General features: G+C 38.4%; 1 protein-coding gene across 2 annotated transcripts; it reads right to left on the bottom strand.

The window, feature by feature from the left end:
- Nucleotides 1–437: 437 nt before the first annotated feature.
- zgc:172136 (FERM domain-containing protein 6) lies at nucleotides 438–11,875 on the bottom strand. 2 transcript variants are annotated; one of them, XM_008429866.3, is made up of 14 exons: nucleotides 11,694–11,875; nucleotides 8,845–9,034; nucleotides 7,322–7,412; nucleotides 6,333–6,412; nucleotides 5,778–5,854; nucleotides 5,442–5,637; nucleotides 4,905–5,060; nucleotides 4,259–4,324; nucleotides 3,768–3,836; nucleotides 3,485–3,659; nucleotides 3,055–3,333; nucleotides 2,001–2,129; nucleotides 1,824–1,882; nucleotides 438–1,699 (listed from the first exon to the last, which is right to left on the bottom strand). In XM_008429866.3, the coding sequence occupies exons 2-14, from the start codon at nucleotides 8,920–8,922 to the stop codon at nucleotides 1,430–1,432; spliced, it is 1,725 nt and encodes a 574-aa protein (XP_008428088.1). In that variant the 5' UTR covers nucleotides 8,923–9,034; nucleotides 11,694–11,875; the 3' UTR covers nucleotides 438–1,429. The 2 variants fall into 2 exon arrangements, with proteins under 2 accessions (XP_008428088.1, XP_008428089.1); XM_008429867.3 differs by having other exon boundaries at nucleotides 11,700–11,875.
- Between the last annotated feature and the right edge of the window lie 934 nt (nucleotides 11,876–12,809).

Below are 12,809 nucleotides of genomic sequence, written 5' to 3'. Positions count from 1 at the left end.
GATATCTAATATTCTAAGTTCTTTACACTTCGAATATTAAAATATTAAATCAAAAATACTGGATGTTGAAATGCTGAATTACAAGGTTTTTTTTCCTATTTTCAACTGCAGAAACAGTTACATGTGAAGCATTCTAGAACTCTCGTCAAATAGTCTTCTGTTTTTAGGTAGAATATTTCTAGTGATTTAAGATGTTCACTTTAATATCATGGCAATTTCCTACCAGCAGTCAATTGTGGTCCATGGATTTTACACATATGTAGTTTGAGCCTTGGGATTTGAATTTCTTTGTGAACTTACACCTACTGTCCAGTATGAGACAGTGTATGGAATGACAAGAATCCTACAGTACACCGTCAACACCATTTACTCTCCAACTGCTGCCTGTAATGCGAGAAAAACTACACATGCATCATGAAACAGAAATACGAAAATCCTTGTATAATTTCATACCATGAATATTTTTTTATTTTTACTGATATAAAAGATGTTTTTTTACAATTCAATATATAGAGTATTTGCAATGCAAGGCTGTTTTTAATAACTGTTTGGCATTATGTAAATGTGTATGCGTTTCATGACAGAACATAAATCAAAGTGGCTCATATTAGCTAAAGACTTCACTTTGCACCAATAACCAAGGTTGTGACAAAATTCAGAGGGAAAACCAAAGGCTCTTTGTTCTGGGAGAAGTTACATAATACAAAAATGCTTTGGATCCATACACAAAAAAAAAAAAAAAAAAAAAAAAAGTACTTGTTACAAAAATAGTGCTTCACCAAGAGCACATTTGTCTTGCAATTATGGCAGACAGAACACAGGACAGACTGGAGATACTTTAGATTAAGGCACTGCCATTTGTGAAAGGTTAAGGTTGCACATTTGTAGATTGTTGTGAAACTGAATGAATGGAAACTGACAAAAATCTATGCAAAACAGCATATCATAAAAGATAAAAAATACAAAAGTTCTACATCAAATTTGATTACAATATTAGACCAAAAAAAAAAAAAAGCAATGCGGGTGGGCTGTTGGTGTTAAACGTACAATTGCAATGGAAGGATTAAAAAAAAACAACAAAAAAAAAACTGAAATTCTGCACAGTTTAAAGAAAGACTTGAGAAAATGTTCATATGGTGGTCTTTACAAAAGACAAAAAATAATCCATGTTTTTAATAAATGATTTAAATGCATGTCAATAAAATAAGAGCAATATGTACAAAACATCATGAATAAATATGGGCGGTTTATTTGTTGAAATGTCGCCGTTTTTGTTTCCCGCCATTGGAATCACATCTTAACAGAATTTCCACATCTTGCCTCCAATATGAAATACAAATATCCCTCATGACGCAAAACACAGTCAGAATGCCTCAAAGCTCCGCTGCTCTCTAAATGATGGAACACTTTAGGCATATTTCTCATGATCTCAGAGTATGAATTCCAGGAACTGTTCATCACTTAAAGTGTCCAGGGAGAGGCAGTTGGTCGACCTGTGGCCATAGAAGGAGGGTTTGGCTTGGCAGTGCAGATAGGGGTAATAACTGGGATCTACTGATGTCTTTGTGCCTGGTGTGACGTCTGGGAGCCCAGAGATGTGGGACGAAACGGATGGCACAGCCATTCCAGTGGGTGCAGAAGGTGGGCAAGGACAGACATCATCCAGGCTGTGGCGATTGGGGAAAGTCTGCGGTCTGGACTTCAGGATTGATGAGAAGGAAGAAGAAACTGATGTTAAATGAACAAATGTTGGAAATACAATCCAACACGAACTAAAGGCGTGTTGGGTTATAACATTTCCGAGTGATTTTTTTTTTTTTTACCATTTTCTTCATGGGCAACAAAGCATCTTGATCAGCATGTTGAGGCTGCCTTTTGTATTCTGTGGAGCACACATGATTTAAATTGTCAATATTGATAATGATGAAAGGGGACCGAGTTTCAGAATAAAAGCCGCTACTTTTACATAATGTGGAGGAAGACGTGAACTTCACTGATACCTGGTGATTGAGTCTTTGCAGAGCGTCCGGCAAAATCCATAGACACTCCAAGAAGATCAGCCAGCTGGGACATTTCGCAACGCTCATCGACAAGAGCCTCCTCTGGGCTAACAACTCTGGCCTTGATCGCTAGAAAACAGCATACATTTTAAGTAGGCAAAATAATTTTTCACAATCACAAATCTAGGAAAAAAAGTTTGAATTTAATAGTAAGGTTTAATAGACATTAAAAAAATAATTATAGAAAAAAAAAAAAGAAAAAAAAAACGGTACAGTGCTTTGAAAATTCATTAGTCCGCATACACAATTCTGTCTTTGCTTTACTGTTGCAATTAAACTTTTCAGGTCATTAAATGAACTTTTTTTTATCATCATTATTATTAGAAGCAGTTCTCAAATGATAATCTAATTTACTAAAAAGGCCTAAAAGCCATCAGAATCAACCTGGCCATGTGTGAAATCTAATGCTTCTTAAACATAACTGGTTTTCTTCTAGGTTTATATCTGGGTCGCTGTGTGGCTCCTAGATGAGGCATTAATGCACACTTGGAGAAATTTTGGAACGCTAGTCTGGGAATTCATTCATCATTGTTCCACGTTTCCTCTATTTGAGGTTAAGGGTGATTTTCTGATGTCATAAATCTTTAGCCTTAGATATCAATGACTCATCTGTTTTTGAATTTCAGCTCATTGGGATATGATGTGTTGCATATTTTAGCCAAATTCATGCTAGTGATTTCTTAATTTGACAGGTCTGGCAGTAATCTGACATGGATGTGGCTAGTAGCATAGGACCAGATATTGTGCTTTGTTACAATTAATTTATCATTTAACCTTTCCACATAAGGCCAAATTGGTCTAGATAGCTCCTCAACCCCACTTATAACAGGGTACTATAATTGAAAACTGCATTTTGAATTTAATAAGGTTATCTTTGTCTGATACGAGACATTAAAGTGTGACAAAGAGCAAAAACGGAAACAAAAAGAAACCACAAATTTTGTGAAAACCTTTTACAAGCATCTTAAGTGCTTCATGTAAAAACAAATCCCACCTCCGTCTTGTTGCTCCTCTCTTCGATCTTTACTGCCTAGGTCAAACTCAGAGATGGAGGAGCTGTCCTGGCTGGTTACTGAGCTCAAACACTTCTCCCCGTGTTGTAGACCCTCTTCCCCCATGGAGGTCATCTCTGTGCTGATGCTGTGCTGGCGGGCGTCCGCTTCAATGCCCGAGCTGCCAGTGGAGCGTCGAGACAGACCAGGGCTGCTCTCGCTGCCCGGCGGATCCAAATCCAGGTCGTCACTGATGTAGGACTCTCTGTAGCGCTTCTTCTCTAAAGATCAAGGCAAGCGACATTGAAAGTTGTAAAGCCAAACATCTAATATGTGCTTAAGTAAGTCAGACTCCTTTTTCAGGTCCTAAATACTGAGGACTGTACAGCGGCTCTACCAAACAGCGCTAATCCCACACGTTATTCTCTTTACCTTTGCTTTCCTCCACCTGTCGCAGGTGTTTGAGGGCCGGCTGCAGGCTGAGGTAGACCTGGTGGCTGTTGCTCAGATGCAAGAGGAGGTGTCGAGAACGGAACGACGAGCCGGTGTAGTAAACCAGCTTCCTGGCCGATGGCAAGCCATCTGGCTGGATCTCAAATTTCTTCCCCTAAATGAGACAATGTAAAATTAACTGCGAATATCCATTAAAATAATTACAAGGAGTCCCGTTACTCTCAAAAGGGAACAGAAACGCGCAAACGAGAAGCGTCCGCACCAGGAAAGTTAGACGGCCGACATTTGACCAGGGGAAGTCGTACAGCAGCTGTCGTATGTTGTTCACTTCCTGCGGAGACAAAGCAGACATTTAATTAGCAGCTTTTTGAATGTGGAATTATTATTATTATGGAATCTGCTTTAACGTCTTTTAGAACAAGTGATGTAATTTTATTTGTTTTGATGCCATCTGGACTTTAATAAGACCAAGAGATTCTCCAGATATCTCACGGTCTGTTGGCTTCAAAAATCAGTCGGGCCTGGTGGCTAATCGCTAATCTGCCCCAGATTGACAGATCAAACAACTGACAGGCACAGCAGGCGGCTATCTCTTAACGGACTGCTTAGTGGCAATCCCACACATTCCTCGCACAGCTAGTCGGGGGGTTTATTAGGACCACGGCTACAAAGGAGAACGTCTTTGAGCCAACACAGAATCGGTTTTTGTGTACACATGCGCTGACGTACAAACTGCGCATTAATAACACGCACCTGATAAACCTGCATTCCTCGCAGGGTGAGACCAAGCAGCGCTGTTCCTTTCTCCTCCTTTCTGTCCTGAAGGAAAGAATGATGAGATGTCAGAGAGGCATCCGAGCTGCTCAGATAAGATAACTCTTTCACAGCCAAACCTCCCTCTTAGGTCACAGAGAGAAGCAGAGCCGATGCTAACATAACATTTCAAGCTGCCGTCTATTGTGCAATAAATTGATCAGGTTTCAAAATATGACTCAGCAGATAAGTTGCTTCAAATGTGGAAGATGACATACTGGAAACGCAACGGCGTGAACCTTTTACTCTTCATAAGAACAGGATTTCCTGAACCGAGTCAAACTTTCCTGGCAGTTGCTACAACATTCTGGAAATGTTAGATTCCATAATCCATGTATGTTCATAAAATTGTAAAGAAAAAAAAGAAAAAAGAAAAAAATCACAATTACACTAGAAGTCTGGACTGGATTATCTGGAAAACCTTGTTCCATACTTGTCTAGAATGACTAAATATCCAATTTCATCCTTCTCAAAGCTCCGAGGAAAACTTGAACTGAATCTTCAATCCAGTTGCCCAATAATTCAAAGAGTGACACCCATAAATCACAAGGATTCCCTTTAAAGCACCGTGATGAAGTGTCCTGACCTTTTGAAGCCTGTAAAATGTGACGGGGACATCCTCCAGTTGGCACGCGTCTCTGATGAAGGAGAAAATGGCATCACGAGTGGACATGCCCCACAGCTCCTGGTGCACTTTGGGCCCGTGACAGAGAAGGTACTTCACCCCACGTTTAGCTATGATCTTCAGAAGGAAGGTGGGACACGCATAGCTGACATTTAGTGCCTTGCAAAAGTATTCAGACCCCTTGAGCTTCTTCAGACTTTGCCACAAACGTCTTTGACCAAACAACCCAAATGCAACATGCTACACTTTGATTTTTATTTATTCAAAAGAATGGCGAGAATCGTGCATCATTTTTCTTTCACTTAACAATTTTGCAATGCTTTTTGTGATAGTTTATCAAATTACACCCTAATAAAATACACTGAAATGTATAGCTGTAACATAGTAAAAAATAAATAATTGGGGGTGTTTGAAACTTCATTTTCTACAATAATATTATAAATGTTTATACACAGGTTTTTTTGTGTGTGTGTGTTTCTGGCAGATGTTAGTACATACCCAGGGGGGAAAGTAGTCCTTGGGTTCAAAATAGGAGGTGACCTCCATGCCCTCCCTCTGCATCGGGCAGTCACCGAGGTCAGCCTGCAGAGCGTAACCTGCCAGCTGGAAGTACACCTCCTCCTGCTGACGACATTCAGAGCGCCGGACCCGCTCCCGCAGGTCAGAATAGTAGAGATGCCGCGCCTTTCTCTCACTGGTGCCAGGAAAACAAGAACAGTCCCCCACCATAACAATTTAGATATCAGTCACAAAAATGACAAATGTTGATGGAAAAAAAAAAAAAAAAGTCATGAGCAGAAGTGGGGCGGGAGGCAGTGCACGTATTGGACATACCAAAAAAGTCTTCCATTTTCAACATAGAATTGCACTTTAAGGAAGAGCAGTAAAGGGATTTGTCTCTTGAGTGTTCCCTGGGGAGGGGAAAAAAAAAAAAAGTAGAGAAATATTACAATAGGGTTGCATGTCTCACCACATAAAAAACAAAAATAAATAACAGCTTCTATAATGTCTTGGCAAATAATAATCTTCTGGGGCCATTTACAAACAGGTAAACTTCATCCACTCCAATTATATCTAGGTGATTTCTTGCACTTATTTAGGGGTATCAAAGTATGTAACTATAACCCACACCGTTTATATTTTTAAAAAATATATATATTTATTAAATATATAAATTTCTTTCCATTCCACAGTGAAGTACTGCTTTGTTCTGTGAAGTTTGTGTTTGCAGCGTGACAAAAATGTGCAACATTTTAAGTCATATAAAGACTTAGCAAAGCAACAATATGTCCTGCTCAACTGTCAGGCACAATTTAGTAAGTAGGCCAAACAGAAAAAGGGCAAAAAAATAAAAAATAAATAAATTACTGCAGGTGTTAGCCGCTTTACCTTTCCTGAATCTTGCCTCCACTCCTTGGAAAAGTATTTGGCCAGTTTCTCTTCCATGTCTAAAAATATGTGTTCATTGTCTAGGATGGAAATGGGGGAAAAAAAACAATATCAAAGAAAAGGAGACAAAAAAAAAAAGAATGACAGGCTATAAAAATCTACCCCCACACTAACTAGAGTCATTAGAGTGATAGAAGAGCAGCCCGATATGGCACATTTGAGATAATCAACCCAGGAAGCTGCAACCACAGTGGTAATTTATGTGGAATCATCTTCTGCCAGGTTCTCTGAGTCATGACTTGGACAATTTTTTTTTTCTCCCGTTTTTGTTCAACGGTGTGTAGCCAAAACACGCTCGTCAAGTTATTTCACAACTTGTTCATTTAACCTCCCATCTCCTCATTTCCACTCTGACTCACTCAGACTCCCTTGCCTCATATTCTTCATCGAGGCCCTTTGAGTAACAGCTGAATGAGGCGGCCTGTGTCATGACAAATCCATTCCCGACTCCCACCCTCCTCTTCCCATCATCCTCATCATCAACCCGTCCCTCCTCAGTGAAGCAGAGGAATGCAAGCGTGCATTCCAGGATTAATGAAGTTAATATTGCAGGAATCCAGGCCCGAGTGATCGCTGAACCAACACCGCAAAAACAAAAGGCTGCTTGTTGAAGTGGTGAGCCGTGCAAGATTACCGGGGCATTTCCACGCACTTGTAAAACGGGAACGCTGGAAAACAGAAAGTTCAGGACTTTGCTCTGCGGCTAAACTGGATTACACCGCTACATTGCGCAAACGTGGAGGGAAGAATGGCATTTCTTGTTTGAGCAAAACGGCTTAATTGTGGACAGGTTGTTTCTAAAGTTGCATAAACAACCGACAGTGGAGCAAGCCATTGTCGCGTAGCGTAAACAGGAATAAATCAGGCTGTTGATGGTCATGTTTTCTCAAAATACTTTTGTAGGAGTTGGGTGTCGAAAGGAAACTTACCTCTCAGTACTGTGAGGCCAAAGTAGTGCATCTCTTTAATTCCGAGAAGCTCCGCAATACTGTTAAACACATCCTGTCCGGTAGACTTTAACTGAAGTCGGTGAGTAAGAAAAACAAAAACGCAGAATTCTGTATTTACTACACATTCACACTGAACAAATCACCGTGTAGACACGGGCTGGTTATTGGCATCAAGGTACGCCAAACTTTTAGAAGCCAACAACTTTGTAATTGGTCAAATTCCAATTCCTGAAGTTTACAGGTTTTTGAAGAGATGCATTTTCTCTGGCTGTGTGGCGTTCTGCCCCAACCCCCACCTGTTGCTGAGCATAGCTAGGAAAGTATAGGAGCTTAAAAAAACAAAAAAAACAAAACGACTCTTGCACTTTCCCCTTTGTGTACAAGCAAGCCAAATTAGGTCGTTTAGAAATATTTCTGGACACGTACACAAAAAAAAAAAATATGGCAAACTATAATCAACATGTCTGCACAACTGCAGGTTAAAACGTATACCAGTCTGTGCCATAAACATGTTTACATGAGAACTAACATCATTGTAACTGTAATAATCTGTACAGTGTTCCATTTCACTAGAAATATTTGTAGCATTTCTTTGTTTTTAATAAACTTTAGATTACGTTCATCGCCGCTAGGTTATCCTGCAGTAATTTCAGATTTAATTAAAGCGCAGCTTGTAATCTGTGCCACCTTTACTTTGTATTCTGTCCTGAGAGGCTGTGTCAACAGGATGGTGGGTGTGGCTCTCCTACAGGGTCAGGCCAGATTTGCTCCAGAGGGGTGGGGGGGATTGAGATGGCTCTCCTCTGGCAAAAGTGACTGTTTGTGGGAAAAAAAATAAAAAAGCTCTCAATTCTACCCAAAACAAACTGGCTAATTAAAATGCCCAAATTCAGCTTTTTTTAAATATATTTTTTAAATCTAGAAAAGATCAGAACAGGATGACATTGTAAGCAATGAGAATGCTAACTTAATAAGCAAAGGTTTACTCGTACAACACCTTTCAGAGAAAATAAAATCCATGAGAATCTGAGAAATAAATAAAGCGATGACAAGAAGTAAACTTTAAATAACCAAGGACCAATGAAATGTATCCTTAAAGGCAAGTTCTCAGTTTTTAAATGGGACTGCCATTAGATTTTGGTTTAAAGATCTGAAGCCTCAAGTTGAGTTATTGAGGATTAAATTTAGGGTCTATTTATTTAATGTTTTTGCTGATGTGTATACATTAGGATCAATTTAATTACTGGATGTGATTAAAAAAAATTGATTTGCAATAATCTATGTTTTATTTTAGAAGATGTAGAATATATTGCAGCCTTCTTGCTAAAAATCTATAATTTTTCTATTAAATGTATTTCTTTACAACAGGTTGTCGCACCTTAAGAATATCATACCAGCCCATGTCTATCACTGTGATAAAACATGTCCATCACTGTGATAAAACAAAAACAAAACCCATCAAAATATGGAGATTTAGATTCAAAGCTCCATTGAGCACCCACCCCGATACTGACGTCCAGCTGGCTTTTGTTGGGAAGGAGAACGCAAACGGTTCTCTCATGCTTGGTAGGTGTCGACATGTCTCATGTGGGTCTGTGACAAGTTCCGTGTCTGAAATGAACCGTTTCACAATTGTTTCTGCTTCTGGCTTTCGCTTTTTATGTGTTCAAGTCAAGTTCAGCCATATTGCATCTAGTAAAAGAAAAATACACAAATAGCATGACAATTAAAGAAGCAATAGAATAAAGAAAAACACATAATGTAGTGCAGCAACTGTTGGATGTTCAAAGAAAAAGCAGCTGAATTCAGAAAACGATCAACTCACGTGTGATCTGATGTACTAATATGGCATCACACGTCATGCTCCGTGCTAATGTTGAAGCAGTTTATGAATTGTCAAACAATGTTAAAACTGGGGCTAATCAAATAATCCAATTTATATTTTAGCTATAACTAAATTACTCCGCATATTTTACTTTTGTCACATGTAAAAGGCAGATGGAGGAAAACTGGAATACTGTGCAATGCTCTTTTAATATCCTGCACTACAAATATGTTTGTTGTCTATGAAATGATGTCCACAAAGAGAGAGCAATTGAGATTGTGTTCCCTTCTATGCAACAGGAAACTACCTTCTAACCATAAATGTTTACATTAACCAGAACCATCTTAGAAAGAAAGCTTAAAAAAGTCAGTCTGTATGTAAATAATCTATATATGTTTCCCATATAAATATGACACTGTACCCTGTATTTTAAACAACAATTCATGGCATTTCATTGCAACTGAAAAAGCAGGTGAGATGATTAAAACAATACCAACATTTAAAAACATAAAAATCCCATTTTTAAAAAAATGGAAAAGATATGGATATGAAAAAAAGAATTGTCTTATAATGTCTGCAAGCAAACGTTTCCCAGCAACAACACGCACTTATGATAATCCTGATATTAACTTAATTTAATGTGATTTTTTCCAAAAATCAATCAGTCTAAAATAATCCCCATCTGGGATGTCTAATTATCCGACAAGCTTTTTGTCGTCGTTGTTGAATTGGGTAAAATGAATCCAACAAACTTGAATTTAACATGGGACTCAACAAATTTTAAACCATCTGTAAAAGAAGCCAAACCACACAAGCATACCAATACTTAACAGTAAAATAAATTCTTCACACGTGAATATCTTAGATTCCTTGCACAAGCTGCATTTTATCCTTATAACAGTTTCTAGACTGGAAATGTTGGAAAAAACTATGTTGACTGTGTTTGTAGTGTACCCAACATAAAATCAGAAATCATTTGAAGTCGTTCTTCCAACAACTAGGGTTAATATATTTTGCCTCGTGGGGGCCCAAAGCCCCAAGTGGTAAGTCTAAGAATCATTTAATCAGGTTAATTACTGCTGTGCCCCGACTCTGATCCTCTTAAGCCCCACTCTGACCAAAAAAATGAAGCAAAAACAGAACAGGGCCCTGAAAGGGGGGTGGGGGGGGGGGAAACACACCACTTCCAAAACTAATGCTTCCTCTTGTGTAAAAGATCTATAGATAGCTGCAGTTAATTAAGTTGTATTTATTTATTTATTTATGTATGTTTGACACCAAAAGACCTCAGGAGTTGAGTTTACAGGAAGATACAAGACGAGATTAATCTACAGGAGAAAAAAGGAAACATTAAAAAGAGGTGTTGCCAGTGAGAATAACAAGCTGCGTGAACTACCAGAGCAAGTTTTCTTGGCTTACAGGGTCCAACTGAATATGATTTATAAACAAGTTCAAACACGGCCTCGCTGATGACTGGGTGTCGACACAAACAGACATTAAAAAAACCAGAAATTCCAGTAGCATGAACTCAAGGAAGAAGTACTCAACTTTAAAATTAACATTGAAAAAAAAAAAAAAAAAGCCAAAGTTGCAACACTAAGTTCATTTCCACACTGGGAATCAACTTTAAAATACTTTTTTTTTTTTTTTTTACTTTAGGTAAAATTACTTTACACTTAACATATGGATCTGCTACTTGAACAGACTCAACGTTTAAATCCAAGAAGGTCGAGAGGTTTCTCCAGGAAGGCACCAGCTGTTGGAAATTATGTTTTTAAGTTGCAAAAAGAAAGAAAAAAATCTGATATGAACATAGACTACATTTATGTATTGGATAGCATTAAATTATGTCTGAAAAGAGAATAAACCTTTGCCGTTATTGCATTTAGCTGCAAAATAAATAATATTCAAATAAAAGTCTAAACTGCTCAGACCTGGCATCACATGAGAGCCTTCATCTGTATGCATTAATTCCCCTCCAAGACGGTTATAATCCTGACCTCTGAGCACACTGCTGCTGGCCCGGGGGAAAAAAACCCAACAACATCGCTTGTCTGCAATGTGCAACCTCTCTCAGGTTTGAGGAAAACCCCACTGGAAAATATAAAAGGGGGAATTAGCATAAACAGGGGAACACCATGTACATTCATCCCATTTTAAAACAATGGCGTGAGCCAGATTTTCAGCTTGAGGGGAGCGGGTTGGCATATGAGTCCTGACATGCGGTAAGAGTGTACAGCTTTGTAACATAGTTTGTACTGAATGACTCCAATATTGTGTTTTATTTAAGGAAATACTTGTAGGCAACTGACGCAACATCCCTAAAAGTTTCTACCAAAGTTATTTACTCGTTTTACTAGTTAAATCACGAATTATAAACTGGAAGGGGGAAAAAAACACAACAAAAAACCCCATTCTGCTCGTTTCTATTTTTTTTTAAATTTATTTATATATATATTTTTTTTTAAGTTTGGTTACTCATATACTGCAACAAGTGTTGTACAAATAGTTTAACGAATAACTTACTCTTACAGCAATTACTGCCAGAGGCGAAGGAGCCCAGTTTGTCCACTTGCAGGTATTTTCACGGCTTGATAAAAACGTTTTTAATCAAAGAAATTATCAACAAAAAACTACGACAGTTTTACTTCTTGAGTGTTGTACTCCACCTTGCATGTGTATGCCTGCGTTTAACCACCCTGAAGCCCAAACGTTTGAGCGACACCATCTGGGATTATTTATGGGGGTGTTGAATGGTTCTGTCAGAAACTTTTTTTCTCGCATGTTACGATTTAAACCCCCTCTTTTAGTACATTTTCGGTTAAAGGAGTCCATAAGAGAAAAACCAGCATGTTAATTAATGGGCAAGGTTCAATTTATTAATATTTGAAAGAAGTAGTTTTTCATTCTCTCCCCCGACTTGGGTGGTTTGTGAGATGTGCTAATTAGAGGCCCAGGCTCTACAAGAGCAGTAGGGGCATGTGTTACGCAATTAATTTGAGTTAGGCCATTATTAAAACATTTAAGAGAAGGAGTGTGCTGAGTAAAATCCACTTTATGCTGTCAAAATTCATCACGAACTAAATAAATAATATGACCAAAAAACTTTAGCCAGGACTTCATCTGATCAGATCTAATTTAGTCAACACTGCCACCTTCAGGATCATTTGCGTCATTGCAAATGCAGGAAAATAATACAAGACTTGGAGCGCCTGACATTCTTCTACTTTTCCTCGTTATTGCATAATTACCACCACAAACGTCAGCTGCTGATAAACCTGGGGTGTGCAACTTTTACGATCCATAGAGCTATTTTTGCCCACAGTTCAGGTAAATACAACTCACTTATACCTGAGCTTTACTTAAAAAAATGACACGACAGGACGTTTGACACCACTTTCCATTTCTAGGTTTTAAAAGAAAAACAAGACCTGCAATATGCTGACTATTATGTCCTTTTATAAGATGTTAAAATGTAATCAGAGATGCAGACATGAGGAGCTGGATAAATATAGGGCTGCAGAAATCCACAGTTCAGATAAAGAAACATTTAACAGGACATATTGAGCATGCTACAAATTCTGGCTTTACTGAGGAGAAAAAGCTACCAGTTTGATACTAGCCATGTTGGGACCAAACAAA

Source organism: Poecilia reticulata, chromosome 15 (genome assembly GCF_904066995.2).
Source record: "Poecilia reticulata chromosome 15, P_reticulata-male-v2, whole genome shotgun sequence".
Lineage (NCBI taxonomy): Eukaryota > Metazoa > Chordata > Actinopteri > Cyprinodontiformes > Poeciliidae > Poecilia > Poecilia reticulata.
This window is presented reverse-complemented; position numbering and strand designations above follow the sequence as displayed.